The sequence below is a fragment of the Punctularia strigosozonata genome, assembly GCF_000264995.1.
Source record: "Punctularia strigosozonata HHB-11173 SS5 unplaced genomic scaffold PUNSTscaffold_2, whole genome shotgun sequence".
Lineage (NCBI taxonomy): Eukaryota > Fungi > Basidiomycota > Agaricomycetes > Corticiales > Punctulariaceae > Punctularia > Punctularia strigosozonata.
Genome location: NW_006767434.1, coordinates 772,713 through 791,184, shown reverse-complemented (window position 1 = coordinate 791,184; position 18,472 = coordinate 772,713). Strand labels below are relative to the sequence as shown.

The 18,472-nt window shown below is 54.0% G+C and overlaps 6 protein-coding genes across 6 annotated transcripts; 3 read left to right on the top strand and 3 right to left on the bottom strand.

Moving 5' to 3' along the window:
* Window positions 1–1,777: 1,777 nt before the first annotated feature.
* On the top strand, window positions 1,778–2,100 carry PUNSTDRAFT_130610 (uncharacterized protein; the record flags this gene model as incomplete). The annotated part of the gene is made up of 2 exons (XM_007379862.1): window positions 1,778–1,828; window positions 1,894–2,100. 2 exons carry the CDS (start codon window positions 1,778–1,780, stop codon window positions 2,098–2,100), a joined length of 258 nt encoding a protein of 85 aa, XP_007379924.1.
* Window positions 2,101–3,012: 912 nt separating this feature from the next.
* On the bottom strand, window positions 3,013–3,585 carry PUNSTDRAFT_130609 (uncharacterized protein; the record flags this gene model as incomplete). The annotated part of the gene is made up of 2 exons (XM_007379861.1): window positions 3,013–3,476; window positions 3,516–3,585. The coding sequence occupies 2 exons, from the start codon at window positions 3,583–3,585 to the stop codon at window positions 3,013–3,015; spliced, it is 534 nt and encodes a 177-aa protein (XP_007379923.1).
* A 3,063-nt stretch (window positions 3,586–6,648) lies between these two features.
* On the bottom strand, window positions 6,649–7,762 carry PUNSTDRAFT_31773 (uncharacterized protein; the record flags this gene model as incomplete). The annotated part of the gene is made up of 2 exons (XM_007379860.1): window positions 6,649–7,080; window positions 7,580–7,762. Coding segments are annotated over 2 exons (615 nt in total), but the record flags the coding sequence as incomplete, so codon positions are not given.
* Window positions 7,763–10,424: 2,662 nt separating this feature from the next.
* PUNSTDRAFT_29434 (uncharacterized protein) lies at window positions 10,425–10,622 on the bottom strand (the record flags this gene model as incomplete). The annotated part of the gene is made up of 1 exon (XM_007379859.1): window positions 10,425–10,622. A coding segment is annotated over one exon (198 nt), but the record flags the coding sequence as incomplete, so codon positions are not given.
* A 396-nt stretch (window positions 10,623–11,018) lies between these two features.
* Window positions 11,019–14,783, top strand: PUNSTDRAFT_97034 (GTP binding protein). The gene is made up of 4 exons (XM_007379858.1): window positions 11,019–11,185; window positions 11,232–11,591; window positions 11,642–14,099; window positions 14,146–14,783. Exons 1-4 carry the CDS (start codon window positions 11,090–11,092, stop codon window positions 14,703–14,705), a joined length of 3,474 nt encoding a protein of 1,157 aa, XP_007379920.1. The 5' UTR covers window positions 11,019–11,089; the 3' UTR covers window positions 14,706–14,783.
* A 173-nt stretch (window positions 14,784–14,956) lies between these two features.
* Window positions 14,957–18,371, top strand: PUNSTDRAFT_130606 (uncharacterized protein; the record flags this gene model as incomplete). The annotated part of the gene is made up of 5 exons (XM_007379857.1): window positions 14,957–15,445; window positions 15,500–16,529; window positions 16,583–16,912; window positions 16,967–18,068; window positions 18,122–18,371. 5 exons carry the CDS (start codon window positions 14,957–14,959, stop codon window positions 18,369–18,371), a joined length of 3,201 nt encoding a protein of 1,066 aa, XP_007379919.1.
* Between the last annotated feature and the right edge of the window lie 101 nt (window positions 18,372–18,472).

The window sequence follows — 18,472 nt, the reverse complement described above, 5'->3', positions numbered from 1 at the left end:
CTCGCCCGCCTCCCCGCCTCTCGCCTGCCTCCCCGCCTCTCCCTCCCCGCCTCTCGCCCGCCTTTCCGCCTCCCCACCTCTCGCCGCCTTCTCGCCGGTCTCCCCGCCTCTCTCCGGCCTCTCGCCCGCCTCCCCGCCTCTCGCCGCCTTCTCGCCTGCCTCCCCGCCCCTCTCCGGCCTCTCGCCCGCCTTCTCGTCCGCCTCCCCGCCTCTCTCCGGCCTCTTGCCCGCCTCCCCGCCTTCTCGTCCGCCTCTCGCCCGCCTCGTCGCCTTCTCGCCGGCCTCTCGCCCGTATCCTCGCCTTCTCGCCCCCTCCGTTCAACGCCTCGCTCCCGCCTCCCCGCCTCTCTCCCGCCTCACTCCCAGCCCCGAGCCCGAGCCGCCAACGCGGTCTTGCTTGGAGTCGCTTCTCCTCCCCGCCCCCGCGCTTCGCCCGGCCCCGAGCCCGAGCCGCCAACGCGGTCGCGCTCGGTGTCGCCTCCCTCCTTCACGCCACCTCTGCCCAGCGCAAGCAGCTAATGCGGTCGCGCCCCTCCCGCTACCTGCCCGTCGCCTACCACCCCTCGCTCAGCGCCAGCACCCTTCCCCACTCCGTATGGCTACGGGTGGCATATCTATGTTGCTTACGTAATCAATACATTCACTAGTAGTACTCGATAGAATCTTATCATCTATGTATAAATATAATGAAAAATAATAACTCTTTACTAGAATTTGAATGATTATCAGTGATATATAATAAATAAATAAAAGTAATTTTATTCAGATGACTACAATATCTATCGAGCATATGATTGCTGTAGAGTTTACATAGGATATATAGTTTCAGTAGCACTAAGGTGTGGGCTATATAGCACTGAGGTATGACCTACATAGCTACTATAGCCATGACAGTACCCTCTATAGCACCTATAGCACTATGATAGCATTGGCTGGTGGATATTTAGCATGGGTAGCAAAGGACATCCCTATGGACCTATGGAGGCTATATGGGACTATGTAGTGCCATATAGTGATCTAGATTTTTTCAGATGCTGTTCCCTTTGTCTGACATCATAGTTTCCCTTTGTAGACTTTAGTTTCCCGTTGCTTGCAATGGATCCTTCAGATCATTCTTTCCATCTCTTCTCTAGATATGTTCCCTTTGTGTTCCATGTGTTACCGTTCATCTCCGTATGTTTTCTTCTGTGCACCAAATGGCGCCTCCGAACTCTGCATCTCCCACTCTGCCATTGTTCTACTTTATGTATTTAAACTGTTGAACTGTACCGTAGATAGTCAGTTCGAATATTGACTAAGCTTCTCTCTCTCTCTCCTGTGGACTCAGAGTGCGTAGCAGCGTAGTGCACAAGCTTAGGCTTGGTCCGCATCTGTACTCAACTTCACAACTCTTCCGACTTACCAATCCAAGACCGATGTGTCTCCGATGCATCTCTGACTCCCCTCGACTTTATCTTTGAGTTCCTTCTTTCCCTTCACCTTATTCTTTGTATCTACCTTTTGGACTTCGGTCCTCCAACCCTGCTCCCCTTCTGTATCTGTTCTTGACACTACGTCAGACAGCAATGTGGACTCCTCAAATGCTGAGGATGATGTCTCTCCATTTCATGACTCCAGCAATGATGACAATGATCCAGGTGCTGCCGATCGCCCACTACCGGCAACTTTCTTGTGTTGCCAGCGTGCCAATGCGCCATCATTCTCCCAGTTCGCGAAGCACCTGCAACATGATGCAGAACTCGACTCGGATGGAGATGCAGATTTGGAGATCAGAAAAATGGTCAATGCAACAATCACCAGCCTGCGCGGCGTTCTAGTAGTCCGAAAGGTGAGTCAATTCATGCTGATGTTCCCCAGGCCCCAAATCACTGCCAGCTGATGTGAGTATGGCAGGTCTGCGTATACTTTGGCCAGAAACGGCTCTTTGCACTCTTGGATGTGTTCAATTTCGACGTCCAGATGGGATGGGACACAATCTGGTTCGATGGTGTCAAGAATTACTGTGAAGAACTTGTGTTTGACGAGCTTCTGACCTGGCAGGCCTCTGAGGCAGACGATGATTCACATTTGCAACACGCTGCCGGGCCCTCTGACATGTAGCAGCAGGTATCTTGGCTACTAGAACAACTATACGTGCCTACTACTGTGCTTTCGTGAAATCACTGTATTGACCCCTCTGACCCAAGGTGATTATGGGTCATTTCAAAGTCAAATGACCCGTAAATAACCCGAATCCGGGTCAGTAACAACACTGCCTCGCGATGTAGCAAGTCCATTTGAGGCGGAGCAGGCAGAGTTTGAAATACAATGACAAACTATCGGGTGATTAGTGTCTATGTACTTTGTTTTCGTAGCTGCTGATTCCATGTTTCTTGAAGTGATGCCAGTGTGCGATGAAAAGGTCACGCCTCATAATTCAAGAGAGGGGGCCGCAATTACATGAAGTAGATATCGTAAGAGAATCCGGGAGAAAAGGAACGGGCGAAAGCCACGAAGGGGCTTCCCGACCCAGATATCTGTAAGTGATAGTGAGCCACAAATCCCATTGACTAGGAGTGCAGCAACACGTTGCGCCTGCTATCACCCACAGAGGTAGGAGATGCACTTACCCGTTTAGCGAGCTGGCGGCATGGTGTAGCGAAAGAAGTGTGCTTGGAGCTTGGGCTGCGCCTGCATGTATGGTGCTAGCACCTGGGCATGCTTGTGCAGGTATAACAGGAACACGTCACTCACCAATCGTCCCTTTGTTCAAACTACGTTGAAAGGTACCCCGCGTAGGAGGTACTCCAGCGTCGACCTGACACATATGCTGTGCCCTTGTAACGGCTCAAGGCCCGCGTCTCGCATGGCCTGCCGAACAACGTGTAGGAATGCCGATTTTGTCAGCGGCCTCCTGCTGTTCTTGTGCGAGTATGTGAAAAGGTGTTTGCCCTGCACAGGCTTGTTGATGTGAAGGTGCTGCGCAAGGGCCGCAACTGGGTCTACGGTCTCATCTTGTATAGCCCAGTAGATTTATTCTCCGTTTGGGGTGGTTTTGGTGCGAGGGACGTGCAGCATCTGTTGCATGAGTCCATTCTGATCTGTTGCCTCCCTGAGGTTTGACACCTGGACGTGCAGCGCTGGGTTGAAACGATTGAGTGCCGGGACTGTGAGCTCACCCAGCCGTGTGCAAGCATAGAAAGCTACGGTTAGACACACGAAAATTGCGGTGTGCATGCCCTGTTCGAGCTCCAAGCGCTGCCATACCTTCCGTATGATGTCTTCAGTTACGGGTGCCCTCTTCTTTCGCTGCAAAGAGTGCAGGGTCAGCCTTTTGGTGGCGCGCAGCATGGTCTGGGTGGTGGCCTCGACCATGTCCCAGTTGAGGCCATGAATGAGGTGCCAGGCCTGAACACCGTAGAAGTAGTTTGTTAGAGTGGTGCCGGCGTACAGACCTGCTAGCAATGCCAGGAAGGCCTGGATGATGCCTGAGGATGCTGGCGCGCACTGAATTTTGGACAATTGTCATTCATCACAGAAAGCATGAAAGGCCAGCAACCGGGCGCTGTAGGTCTTGGCAGTGAAGTCCGCGAGGGCGCGTGCCATTATGTCGCGTACACGCTGTAAGTTGTCCTCTTTGAGCCCTAAGGGTTCCCTGTTGGTGTTGAAGACCATGTGCCCTGCGGGGGGCCACCATTGGAGAAGATGGTGCTTTGCGAGACAGGCCGGGCGTGCCTCAGTGTTCTGCGCCAAGCCCGGTCTTGCATTCACGTTAGGCGCACTCCCAGTCCTTGAAGTTGACGGCAGCAAAGTGTTTGTTGTGCTGGTCAAGGTCGGCCTGCAAGACCAAACCCCAGAGGGATGATTGTCACTCCTTTGGTTTTGGGCGTGGGGCGTAGCCTGCGGCGGCAGTGGCAATCTCCCTGGCTGAGGGGGGCTCGGTGCTGTCGATGATGTACTCTTTGAGACCTGCAGGTAAGGGATTGGGAGGGAGCGATGAAGCCACCGGCGGATAGACTCCTCGCGATGGTGCATCTGCTGGGTTTGAAGCACTCGTGACATATCGAGAATGAAATTCAACACCGTGAAGTTCGGCCTCTGCATGGACTCGCTTGAAGACCTTATTGACCCAACGATCTCTGCTGCAACCGTTCCAATACCCTTCAACGACTCCCCTATTGTCGCCATAGATTTTGAGCCGATGGCTGGACAGGCGCCGGGCAATGACTGCCCCGGCGAGGAGCTCGAAACCGATGGCTTCGGCCCATGCAATGCCACGCCCGTCTTGGTTCCATCCTGGGAGAAGCCACCAAGTGCACCACCAACCCCCAATGACCACTGCAAGCCCTGTACTAGAGCTAGCTTTGGAGAAGGCCTGGACATCAAGGAGTTCGACTGGCCCCAGGATTGCTTGGAATAGTTGGGGCCTCCGGAGAGTGTCTGCCCACCAATCGAGGTTGCTAGGAGTGCTGGCGGGAGGGGTCTGCGGCTTGAAAGGACTGTTGTGGAAGATTGCGAGCATGGATTCCAGCCCGACCAAGTACGCACATCTGGCTGGTACCATGAGCGAGGCATGGAGAAGCTTACCATACAACTTCTGGACCTCCTGAAGCATGTGCGCTTGCAACACGTGCCAGTCCCGAATGGCCTCAAGATACTTCTTCGTCTTCTTTGCGCCCAGCGTGACTGTCTGCCTCCGCAAGTCCCACTCAAGGCCCGTGAAGGGCACAACGTTGGCGAAGTTGATGTCCTTGTCCTGCCCCCGCATCCAACCCAGCTTGATCAAAAGGCTGTTGATGTCTGCCATGGCGTAGCGGAAGTACGTGTCTTCTCCAGAGTGTGGGGACTGAAGCGCAAGGTCACGCATGGGGAACACCATGTCCTCGTCGAACTCCTTGCACCGTCCATCGGGGAGCTCGCCACCTCCGTACCACAATCAACTATAATCTTGATGCTTGCTGCCTGTTTTGTGGATTGAGTCTCGCCAGGCAACACGTTGTGCATTGTATTTGTCCAGCGCTGCATGTGGGATTCTGAAGAACACAAAATCATCCACCCATTTGGAGAGGGGGCCAATCCCGTTGGCTTGGGCAATGTCAGCGAACATGTCCGTGGGTGCAATCCGAAATAATCGCAGGTGTTGACTGTGAATGAATCTCCTTCGTCAAGCTGCACAACAAGGCCCGGCCATTGCTCTGGCCGTATCGGGATGGTCCAGTATGCTTCTCCAACATCGCGACATGTCACTTGCGAACCCAGAGGAAGCCTTGCGATGGTGAGTGCGACCACTGTGAAAGTTCCCCAAGTGCACGGATACATGCGGGCGTCGATTGCGAAGTTGATGGAGCAGACACCATTGTGGGACTGGTACGAGAAGGAGAGGTTTTGGATAAGACAATACTTTGAAGGGTTGTGCGGTTTTGGGATGATAGAGAGGGGCGACGTTTGGAAATGACCAAGGACTTGCTCGATGACCTGCTGCGAATACAGGCCGAGATAACAGCCCTGCTGGAACTCATTTGCTGTGTTCTTTGCAAGATGCGTGCTGTGATGTGCGTGATTACCAGGTGTATAGGAGGAGGGTGGGGGAATGGTGCCAGTGTCAAACCCCAACTGTATGCTTTGAACCAAGAGGGGGTACTTGTTGAACAGGGTGTGGCGTTTGAGCTGCCGCTTCCAAGCCGCAGCATGCAGCGGAGTGAGGGCCTTAGAGGCTCTGTGCAAGCGGGCACTTGCAAGCTCCATGGCCGCCATCTCCGCATCCCGAGCAGACATGCTGGTACAGGTGGGTGTGAGGGCGACGGCAACCCCTGGCGTTTTGGAAATCGCTGCAGAGCGTGACTCTGTCAGGACCGACAAGTGCACCTTTGTTGTTGCAGGAGCAGAGTGCAGGCTTTCCATTCCACAATGTTTTGGAGTTGCAGGCACGCACGTTGTGAGCAGACCGCCCAAGGCATAAGGCGCACGGTGAGTGGGCATTTGCGCCAGCGCCTTGCCAAAAATTCTGGCACTGATCTGCCCGATTTCCGTTGGGGAGTGCGTATGGCCCATTTGCCCAGGCTGCGTGCGTTCTCTCGGTGCACACCGGTGATAGGGACGGGCTCTGCATGGCTCCTCAGAGGCCTGCATTGAGGAGCATTGTGTAAGGATTGGGACGACGCGGTGGCGATGTGAAACCGGGTGAGGTGTGTCTGCCGTGCGGTGGCAAGGATCGGTGTTCCAGCCATAGGCATGCAGGCACGGGGGCAGGGATGTCAGCCATGATGATGGCATGACGTTGTAGGCGATCATGATCGCGGGGGACTGGTCAGGATGGGGGAGTTGGGGGGATGGGGGGGTTAGGGTGCGGGTACAAACAGGTTTGTGAGCGGGGGCATGTTGGAATATAGATGTGCAATACTGACTGGTGAGAGTGTTGTACGTCTGCGACTGCAGATAGGTGTTCACGCTTCTTGCGAAGTGTGTCTCGTTGAAGTTCTCGGGGTTGACCAACTGGCCCTTGCCCTGCTTGGGCTTGTTTCTGATGTCAAGCTTGTACATGATGTGCCAGCTCTTGCGGATCTCGTTGAGGTAGATGAGCAGGCAGGTGTTGCCGTATGGCTGATACTGAATGCCATGGCCGTCCATCTTGTAGAAAAGGAGGGCAAAATCACGGATGATGCTGGGCTCCCATCCAACCTGCACCATGTCTTCGAGCAGCCCGCCTTTTGCGATCGTGAACTGATCCCAGGAGAGATCCCGGTCTGGGATGCAGTGCCTGGACAGCCAGGTGGAGGATGTGTGCTTGAGTGATAGGCCCTCACCGTTCTTGGCCAATAGCATGGTGTCCTCAGATTGTGAGATGGTGAGCGCCATGGCCATTCTTCTGCCGTCGGCTCCGTGATACCAAAGCTCGGTGTACTTGTAATTTTGGAGCTTGACAAGTACATCGTGGTCGGTGTGCAGGTCTTGTTCATCGCTGATGGTCCAGTCCTGGTGGTAAGATAGGACTTTGGGACGATTCTTAGTGTCCTCTTTCTCCTCCTCTGCCCTTTTGGCTGCCTCTCTCTCTGCCTGTTCTTGATCAGCTAGATTCACCGCTTCTAGATCTGTCAGGGCACGCTTCCCACACTTGCCTCATGTCCCATTGTTCCCATTTTGGTCCCGCTTCTGTCTCATTTCATTTGTTTCCCCTAATGCTTCCACTTCCCTATTCAGTCATGCTCTCCCGTGCCTTCCTAGGCTTCCCGTGCGCTCCTTTTGGCATCTTCCCTATTTCGTTCTGTCGGTCGGTGCTCCTAGGACCTCCGCACACCACGCGGCCTTCCTAGACCGCTCCATTGGTCACGTGTCAGGTGCCCGAGGACCCTCCTCTTCTCTCATTGGACCATCTCTCGTTGCGCTGATGGATTATTCAGCTACTATATAGTTGCCTATCGCACCAGGGAGCAACCCTGACTTGTTCTCTCAGTTGCCTCCCTGCCTTGTGCGACAGGTATGTGTATTCTCCCTCGTACCTTTGTATATATACTCAGTTGCCTCCCTGCCTTGTGCAACAGTGTCTCTGCCACCGTCCCAAGGGATCTGCGCTGCTCCTAGGAGGTCCAGCGCTTACCCTGACAAGATCCTCCGCCGCCTGCACGTCCCACGCTTGCTTCTTGTGATTGTTCTGCTCGGTCCACTGGTCCGCTAAGGCCTGCCTGGCCTCCTCTTTGGTTCCCCCGTTGGCTTGCGCTATGGCTGTCCTTGCGAGTGTGAAGTCCGGAGGGGCTATCTCATATGGATTTACTACGATACGTGGCATTCTTTCTTCTGACGGTCAGCTTGCTCTGGGCTGAACACAGAGGAAAGGGGACGCAATATTGGATTCCAGATTGATGAACAGAAAATTCAGGGACCGAAGGGGCTCGGCAGCTTGGAGCGTGGGGGAGAACTCTAAGGTGCTGTACGGTACAGGGGTGACTCAGCAAAATCACCTGCCTTTGCGACTCAAATTTCCTTCTTTAGTAAGAGCATGATCCGGCCAAAACACAAGATCAGGTAATCTGTTCAGTGCACGTCGACGCGGTGTGCGCTGCACGCCACGTCTCTTCAATCTCTGGATACTGCTGTTTTCCCTTCAACTCAGGACATACCTACTTCTGGAAACAACCAGGCTAGTTTATGCCCAAGAACAGCGCAGAATGTGAATCTGAGAGCGGAGGAGGGACAAAGCTGCAAGGCTGACAATGCCAGTGGACTTCCTCCAATGATGCTGAACTAGTTAATTCCCTCCTCGAGTCTCAGCGACAAGGATGGCAGGCAGACTCCGGCTGGAAGGCTGAGGCTTGGAAAGCAGCCAGTAAGACCATCGCTGACGCTGGCGGCAAGCCCAAGTCACCGGAGCAGTGTCAAAGCCGTTTCCGCCGTGTACGTATTTTGTCTCATTGGGATGAACTATGACTGATATGCAACAGTTGAAAATGGACTATAGGCATGTTCGAGAGCTATTGTCACTCACAGGGATGGGTTGGGACTCAGTACGCAAGAGGGTAGTTGCGGAAGATCAGGTCTGGGACACGATCATAGAGGTACGTATGTTACATCTCCGGAAGGTTTTCATACTTATTTTACCCTAGACTCGTGATTGGGCACGTAAATTCCGGGAAAAGCCCTTCCCGTTATTCAACGAGATGGCCATGCTCGTCGACTCAGTCACCGCAACGGGCGAACATGCATTTTTGAACATGTCCGTTGATCACAATGTGGAATCTGTGTCAACGCAGTCACAATTTGATGGCGAATCTGCAAGCACGATGGAAGAAGGCCTGTCCCAGCTTGATGTGAGTAGTTGGACAACCACCGTTGGCATATCGGAGTCACCCAGTTCTCTGGATTGCGAACGCTCTCCGTCCCAAGAGAGCGCGGTTCATCCACGACACAAACGAGTGCGGCATTACTCAACATCAACTACGGCTACAAAGGACAACGACAAGGATAGCAACCATGATGACGTGTCTGCGGAAGCTCAGGTATGTTGTCTACCTATTCCTAGATCTACGCTAACAACAACAATCACTAGCATACTCCGAAGTGGGCGAGATCTATGGCGAGGACACACGAATCGAACAACGGTAAACACAGGGGACGTGTCTCAGGGGCAGCTGCGCTTCAGGACATGTCGAACTCAATCCGCGATCTTGTTACCGTTATTGGACGTGACAATTGCAACTCTGCCAGTACCCTCGCCGTGTCGCCAATGCGTAGGAAGCAAGCATGGTCCGTGTTTGTGGAGGCAGAGAGAAAGGAGTTATCGGAACGTGACTATGCCATGGCAACGAAGATTTTTAGCAGGACAGACCTTGCTGACGAGTACCCTCGGTTTCCTTCAGATCGACTCGGTGCGCGGAAGATTTGGTTGGAATTAGAGATAGCATGTTTGTCATAGATAAATAACATCAATCAGCGTCTACGTTGGCGCCTCCTCTCTGTCTCAATACAATATGCCTCCCACATTTCTTGTGCAATGTGATCTCGGAACGCTTCTGCCCTCCTTGTTTCCTCCCGAGTAATCTGGTATGCAAGATGAGCTACATTGGGTTGCAAAGAGTCATCATCTGCTTGGTTCTCCTCCGAGAATCCTTCGTTGAGCTCGAGGGCATTATCGGGGTCATGGACTCGGATGAAGTTATGTAGTACCGCAATTGCAACAATGATCCGGCTATGGACGGCAGGACCGTAGCCAGTTGCTTGTCGGAATATCTTGAACTTCCGTTTGGTGACACCAAATGTACGTTCTATGATGTTCCAAAGCTGCGCATGGCGTAGGTTAAATAGCTCCTTCTTGTTCTTTGGTCTATTCTATGGCATAAATATTTGTAGACATGAAATTGTACGATGCCTGCTGACCTTTCTCCAGCTATTCCCCACTCCCTCAAATGGTATCGTGAGCCACGATATGGTACTAATACTGAATTGCATGCTGCATAGCCCGCATCACCAATATAGTAGCGGCCTGGAGGAATTGCAAGGGACGTAGCACGCGCAGAGTTGAAAACTTGACCGTTGGAGGCACTTCCTTCCCAGCCTGCAAGTATATACTGGTATAACCCCTCGAAATCACAGCAGGCAAGGATACTCTGCGAAATCTGTCCATTTTTGTCCCGGTATCGCGGTTTCTCCTCCGCCGATGGTAGCTCTTCTATATGGCCTCCATCAATTGCACCAAGTGCATCACGAAACCAAGGATTGAACTTGGGATTGTCGAGTACCTTGCGAGAAACAGGGGTGCCTCTGGATGGAGGACGCATGTATGCCTGAAGGAAACGTGGAGATGTGATGGTACGGAGGACACGGTGAAAATGCCTGCCGGGATGGTATCAGCTGTGGATCACTGGTTCACAATTAGAGGCGTACCGTGATATCGTATCTCCACTTCTCTAAAACCTCTCTGCAGTAACACGAGTAGTATCATTTGTTACGGCCTGATAGAGAAATATTGCAAGTGATTCTTGAGAAGAGACATGCTTGGATCGGGTGAACCCAACATGTTCCTCCAACTCGGTACCAAGTTTGAGGAACACATGCTTGTGCATCCCGAGCACCGCATGCATCCGAGCATAATGACCATCTAGGAGTTCCTCTACCCACTTCTGTCCGGTGAGGATTGAATTGTGCCAAGGCTCACAAACAAGCCGATGCCGGGCGTACAACAGAGCAGCCGATGCACAGGCTGCTGTGAGCCGGATGATGAATGACTTCTTTCGTGCGATGGCCTTATACTTGGCGGTCTGTATGTTATTGCGAGCCATGTTGATTATATACAGTGCGGCAAGAAAGAGTATGGTGGAGATGGCTGCACGATCACGATTGCGCGGTACTGGGGAGCCACCGGAGTCATCCCCGAGACAGCCCCACCTGATTCTCCCACGCGCATGATCCGGCCAGAGTCGCAAAGGCGGGTGATTCTGCTGAGTCAGGCCGTGTACCGTAGCGCCTAAACCTCGCGCTCGGCGTCGTCCGCCCCGCCATAGACTGTTTTCTCACGCCACCGCTCGTACCTCGCTTTGCCTCAGAAACGCGATCAAGTCAAATTCTCCGCAGGCATAGCCTAAGCCTAGGGATCGGCTCGCAAGCCATCGTCGCCCAAGCCATGGATCAATCACACAAGGCCCATAGGCCAGCCCAGTCGGGTTCCAAGGCCGAGAAAAAGGCAAAGAAAGAGAAGAACCAGGGTTTCAACGAGAAGGTGAGTCCTAAAAAAACAACTTCTTCTAGCTTCTTAGCCTCCGTAGGCGTTCGCTCCTAGGTCTGGTAGAAGAGCCGAAAAACAAGGAAGACGGAACGCTGAGCGTGACCAAAGTCGCCTGCATGTACCACTTGTCGATCGTACCCCTCAGGATCAACCTCCCCCTGTTATTGTCGCTGTAGTGGGACCCCCTGGCGTAGGCAAATCGACCCTAGTGAAATCTCTCGTACGGCGGTATACGAAGCAAACATTGAATGAGATCAAAGGTCCAATCACAGTCGTCAGCGGCAAGAAACGCAGGCTCACCTTCATCGAGTGCAACAACGACCTGAACTCAATGATTGATATTGGAAAGGTTGCAGACTTGGTTCTCTTGATGATAGACGGTTCATTCGGCTTTGAGATGGTACGTCTGCTTCTCATTGGGTCAGGAATTCCTGCCGAGTACGTTTTCAGGAAACGTTCGAATTTCTAAACATCCTTCAATCACACGGTTTTCCGAAAGTCATCGGCATTCTCACCCACCTTGATCTCATCAAGAAATCCGCCATCCTAAAAGCCACCAAGAAGGCATTGAAGAAACGGTTTTGGACGGAGATTTACCAAGGGGCAAAGCTATTCTACCTCTCGGGTGTCCTCAATGGGCGTTACCCCGACGCCGAAATCCTTAATCTGTCCCGGTTCATCAGTGTGATGAAATTCCGTCCTCTAGTCTTCCGCAACCAACATCCTTATCTCCTCGTCGACCGCATGGAGGACCTGACGCCCAGAGAAGAAATCAGGTCTAGTGGCGGCAAGTGCGACAGGCGGATCACGCTTTACGGCTACCTGCGTGGCACGAACCTCAAGGGTGGGCAGATGGTTCACATCCCGGGAGCTGGAGATTTATCCGTATATTCGGCGTCCATTCTTGGTGATCCCTGCCCCTTGCCTAGCATGGACCCCGATCAGGAGAAGAGGCGGAAGCTGAGCGAGAAGAAAAAGTTGATTGTACACGCACCGATGAGCGACGTTGGAGGCATGCTGTACGATAAGGACGCCGTGTGGATCAACGTTCCGGGGAACTTTACGCGGAGCAGGGAGGCGGGCCAGCAGGGTGAGATGAGAGGAGAGGGTGAGCAGATGGTGATGGACTTGCAGGATATGAGCGCAACCTTGGAGGATGCGGTTGCCAGTCAGAGGGTCAGGCTGCTTGGGTCTTCGTCAAAACCCATCCACCTGGGACTAGGGCGGACCAGTGACGAGGGAGCTGAAGAGACCGAGAGCGAAGTGTACGAAGATGGGTCCGTGGCGAGTTCGGATGACCAAGCCTTTGACGATGATCATCCGGATAGCGAAGATGAAATGGGTTATGAGGATGACTTGAAAATGGACGTACATGTCGACGAGGATGAGGACGAGGAAAAGATCCAAGCTCCCGGGCGCACCCTGCAGAGATCAGGTCGGCGAGTACCAGTGGACCCCAAGGCATATTCCGAAAAACCTGGCGCCATCTTTGCCGATACGGATTCGGAGCTGGACGACGATGACGGTAGCGCCGATCGTGTCATCGGCGTGTCTGCGGACGACTACAACGCGCAACGACCATCGTTGTCATCTGGGATAGAAGTCGATGGTGACCTTCAACGTGAAGAGACGATTCCTCAGTGGAAGTCGAACCTTGCCAAGAAGGCCCAGGAGGCATTTGAGGAGCAATCCCGGAAGGCGGCCAAGGACTGGACCAAACTTATCTACAGTACCACCCTCACGCCTGTGCAAATTCTCCATCGAGACCGCCTAGCCGCGGAGGCCGGCTCACCGGAGGACGAGGATGATTTCTTCACCGTCCCAAAGGACGTCGAACACGATGAAGGCGCGGATATGACAAAGGAACAACCGGATGAGGACCGACTACAGGCATGGGAGGACGAGGGTGTATTGGATTCCATACGACATCTGTTTATCACCGGTGGAAGCGGGACTGCAGACGGGGATGTCAACACAGGCAAGGAGAACTACGAGGACCTGGAGGCTGGCGATTTTGAGGATCTCGAGGCTGTGAACGGGGACGGTCGGCCACCTCTGGCCTCCCCAGCTACTACCGATCGCGTCCAGGCTTTGGCCGCGAAGAAGGAGGCACTCAAGCGCAAGTTCGACGAGCAGTACGATGACCCGGAAGCGTCGAAGATGGATTTCTACGACGAGGCTAAGGAGGAGATGGCCCAGCAGCAGCGCCTCAACATCGACGAGTTCAGAGGTCTCGATGCGCAATCGCGTGCGATGGTCGAAGGCTACAGGCCCGGAAGCTACGTGCGTCTCGAGATCCGGGATGTACCCTGCGAATTGGTCGAGAACTTCGACCCCTTGGTTCCCGTCATCGTCGGTGGGCTACTCCCTGCCGAGGAACGATTCGGCTTTGTGCAGGTCAGGATCAAGAGGCATCGATGGCACGCGAAGACCCTCAAGACAAACGATCCCATCATCCTCTCGCTAGGTTGGCGCAGGTTCCAAACCGTGCCCATCTACGCTTTGGACGACCACTCCATTCGCATGCGGATGCTCAAGTATACGCCGGAGCATATGCATTGTTACGCAACGTTCTATGGACCGGTCGCTCTACCCAACACTGGCTTCTGCGCATTCAATACCTTGAGTAACGACACCGCCGCCTTCCGAGTTGCGGCGACCGGCGTCGTGCTTGATATAGACCGTTCCGTCAAGATTGTCAAGAAAGTGAAGCTTACGGGCGTCCCTTATAAGATTTTCAAAAATACCGCCTTCGTGAAAGATATGTTCAACAGCGCACTGGAGGTTGCCAAATTCGAGGGTGCGAACATTCGAACAGTCTCCGGCATTCGAGGTCAGATCAAGAAGGCGTTGCCTAAGCCGGAAGGATGCTTCAGAGCGACTTTCGAGGACAAGGTGCTCATGAGCGGTGAGTCTAGCTATCCGGTAGCCCAACTCTCGCTGATGGTTCACAGATTTGATATTTCTCCGGGCATGGTATTCGATTCAGCCACGAAAATTCTACAACCCCGTGACGTCACTCCTGCTTGCGGATAAGAGCCAATGGACAGGCATGCGCCTTACCGGACAGATTCGACGCGAGGAAGGCCTCAAGACGCCTGCCAACCTGAACTCCACCTACAAGCCAGTTCTGCGTCCGGAGCGCCGTTTCAACACCTTGAAAGTTCCCAAGAAGCTTCAGGCTGCTCTTCCGTATGCGTCCAAACCCAAGATCCAAAAGCCGCAAGGCAAGCAGACATATCTGCAAAAGCGTGCAGTTGTCCTCGAGCCGGAGGAGAAAAAGGCCATTGCGCTACTGCAACAGGTTCGCGCGCTGCGCAAAGACCAAGTAGCACGGCGGAGACAGAAGCAGGACGAACGGAAGGCTGAGCACAAGAGGAAGGAGGCGAAGGAGGAGGCCAAAAGGGAGGAGAAGGAGAAGGAGAAGAGGAAGGAGCACATGCGCACGTTGGGCCTGAAAAGCAAGCGAGCGGACGAGGATGGTGCAGGGAGTAGAAAGCGACACAAGGCGTAGATGATCCGCTAGTAGAGGACAGTTGTTTACTCCGTTATCTCTGAGGGGTTGTTCTCCATTTATATAGGCGTATTTCGCAATAATATGTGACGCATCGTTGTCGCAGCGAGCGTCGCATTCGGACGATTCACGTGACGGGACGCGACGTTGAAATGTGACCTGGTTTGTCTTTGCGTGACCGGTCGTAGCCGTCCTTAGTCTATCACTTCTCCCCGCGACACCTCTCTCCCTTGCATTTTCGACTAGCCGTGATGGGACGGCACCGCACCAGTCACTCACTCGAGCTCAGCATTCATGGCGACGAGCAAGAGAAACACCGGATCCTGCTCGAGCATAATCTCCAAAGCGTAGCCCTTAGCGACCTTCACCTCTCCGATGCATCCGACGTCGAGTATCCCAGGCACCTTGACCATTCCAGGGGCATCGCGGACCAATTCACCAGCATAGAGTATCGAGCGGAAGACTCTGACGGTCCGAGCCTAGCTCACCGCTGGAGCTATCGTTCGCTGGATGATGATCCCGCTGTCCGGGTTTACACTGGCGGCGAAACAATGTCCACGGCGGCCCACCACGCCAGCGTGGTCACCCTTACTGCGGGCCTAAATGGACCAGGGGCTCGTCGCAGAGATATCAGCATGAGTGGTGCAGAATATGACCCCGAGCGACCGCTTGACGGGATCATCGCCGGGACGAACACCAGGTTCAGTGTTTTGGAAGATGTTTCATCGCGTAAATACCCGGTGCGTTGATCTTTCCATCGTCGCACGCCATATGCTTGACGCGTAGCTCTCCAGCACCCCTCTACCATCACGTTCGACCCACTGGTAGTAGACGACACCGCGGAACTTGACCAGGTGCTTGCTTCAGGTCGCGCTGGTCTTGCGACACCTCCCTCCCTTGCTGCACTGCGGTCACCCAAATTTTCCGAAGAACAATCTGCTATGTTCATTCCCGCCGTCGCCAACATATCCCCTGTCCGATCACCATTATCCTCCGGCGAGTCCTCATCCTCATCCTCGTCTGGGCGAAATAGCCCTAGACCGAAGTTGTCCGATGCCCTAAAGCGTGTTGATTTCTCGCCCAAGCGACCGCGGAACAATCCGGGAATGTACTCTCCCAAGCTGGAGGCGAGGGTTCCCTCGCGATTGAGGCATGAGGCCACGCATACTAGTAAACACTCTGAAGTACCGCCAGACCAGCACAAAACCCACGCCCCTATCCCATCAATGCCGCATCTCCAATCGTCGATACATCCGCCATCCCCGCCCTCCCTATCCTACCTTGAACCTGATCCTACTTCCAAGCCGAAAGAGAAACTCGGCGCGGCAAAAAGCTCTCATGGGCATGGCAAGCAATCTGTCGCTTCCGACGTACCGTCTCACGACTGGCGAGCCCCGGAAGTGCAGGTACAACCTCCTACGCCAGGATCGTCAGCAGGACGATCACTGTTCACGAGCATGGCCCGCGGGCTTGCGCGGGATATAGGAGATGCATCGAGCACTGCAGCTCCGGTGCAGAGCACCGCCGAACGTCGCCCCAGTAGGAAGAAGCCACGCAGGGACTCTCCAGAGGATAAGCGGGCGCTGTTGCAACCTGACACTCTTGATGAGCTCCAGGAAAATCAACTCCCTCGCTTAAAGGATGGCCGTACGCACGAGAGAACGAAGCTGCACATTCCCAACGCCTCCGCAGAGGCATCCGGGTTTCAGTCGCGGCCGATCCAGTTGCCCGATGTGACTGGTCTAACGAGCGCGGTTGCCACACCTGCCAGGCCCACCCATACCTACAAGCCGTATCCTCATGACAAGCCAAATGAGGAACAAGGTAGATTTACGATCTGACACCGATGGCTCGGCTGACAGATTTCTTCCTTCTAGCGCGACTCATCGCGAGTCTTAATCATGTACAAGCTAAACTCTCCCGACTCGAACAGGAGAATGGCATATCAAGACGCCGCGTTAGAGAGCTGGAGCTGGAGCTGGATCGTTGTAAAGGTGAGGTGGCAAAGGAACGCACGAGGGTGCTTGAAAGGGAGAAAGCGGATCAGGGCATGGACCATGAGCAGCACAGGCAACGACGCACCGCGAGGGAGATGGACCCAATCAGGCCAGAGCCCGGCCAGCAAAAGGGTAAGCATGTTAGAATGGCGATGGACGAAGATGCCTTTGGGGATGCTAGATATCGAGAGGTAGTCGAGGAGAAAAAAGGTGAATCTCTTCGCCATGGAAGGTCCACACACAGCATTTGACACGTTTCCTCAGCGTTGGAAGCCTTAACCTCAACGCTCCGAACCCACCTCGCTCGGTTGACTTCCGAGCTGGCGTCTCATCAGCATCTTCTTACCGAGCTACGGCTTGCACAAGAAGCAGACATTCGCGACCGACGGGCCATGAAGATGCAGCTGGGTGACGTAGAGTTGCTCAAGATGGAGGTCGAACGACTGAGTGGTGAAGTCGAGGTGCTGAGAAACGTTGTCGAGGAGGGTCTGAGAGAGCGGCGACGCGACGGGATCGACAGCGAGAGCGGCTCCGATGACGGTGATATATCCGAGGGCTTTGATGCGCTTGATGCAAAAAGCGAGGACCCTGGCGTGGTCGAGGTCGACACGTCGTATCGACCGGAACATGATGTTTCCAACAAGGAGGAGGAGGAGGAGGACACAGCCTCCATGTCCATGTCAATCGCCACTCCCTCGCCGTCGCCGTCAATACAGCTGCCTCACATCGCGGACAAGACGTCACGGACTGATGCGGCCACTATGGCATCAGAGTCAAATCCAGTTGTCAGCCGTCCTTACCTCAACTCGGAAGAGCTTGAGCAGATCTCCGGAGAAATCAGTTCAAGACGCTCCGAACGTGCCGAACGTTCAGTGTCTAGGGGTGGATCCGCCTGCACATCCCGAAGGGGCAGCCCAAATACATCCGTGTCAAGCCATCGGGACACAACCACCCGTAGATCGCCTGCTGCGTCTCCTCGTATCGGTTCGCCGTCTCCTGTCCCCCGTCCTGCTGCTCCGACCCCTGCGCATGCGTCTAGGCAAGCTGGATTGTCTCGGCCAAGCCAGTGCCAGGGCGTGGAACCCCAATCATCGGCAGCTTACCCAGAAATTCGAGGTTCACGAGTCGAGCAGATGTTCTTGTCCGCCCCAGAGCACGACGCAAAGACCTGCACCGTGTGTAATCGCCCTAACAAAGCGCAGACCACGGATGGCGATCTGCCTATCTGGCTCAAAAGTAGGAAGTTTGATTATCAAGGCAGCCGCTATCATGCCGCCAGCTCCGAGCCTTCCTCAGCGCATCCTCCTCAGACAGTGCTTGCGCGTGTCCTCAGGGAGCTGGAAGATGACTTCACGCATTATAAAGGGTCAGTCCACTGATTTTTTACATCCTCCTCTCGTACTGAAGACCCGCATGCAGCATCTACATCGAATTAGCGGAGCAATACGCCATCATGGACGCTGCCTCCAATTCAGCCAAGCGAAATATGCTTGCCCAGCATCTCCGCGAAGTCATCGATATCCTTGAGCAGAAGGGTGACCAAATTGCGTCATTATACGGTTTACTACGGTTTCAGGACAAATCCGTCTTGGAACCATTGCAGCCCCCTCGAACGTCTTCGCCACCACCACGTCGTGAGGCACTCAAGAAACATTCTACCATATCCTAGTATCGTTGCGTAATCGAACTGATCCGTACCTATCCATCTACCTTGTATGTTTCTGGGGACTCCGCAAACATTATTGTGCACATACAAGCTCTGCAAGGACA

Excerpts from the sequence above, each read along its gene's own strand:
- PUNSTDRAFT_97034 (XM_007379858.1), top strand. The coding sequence starts at position 11,090 with ATGGATCAATCACACAAGGCCCATAGGCCAGCCCAGTCGGGTTCCAAG. Across the intron at positions 11,592-11,641 it reads GTTCATTCGGCTTTGAGATG|GAAACGTTCGAATTTCTAAA; the intron begins GTACGTCTGCTT and ends GTACGTTTTCAG. Across the intron at positions 14,100-14,145 it reads GGACAAGGTGCTCATGAGCG|ATTTGATATTTCTCCGGGCA; the intron begins GTGAGTCTAGCT and ends GATGGTTCACAG.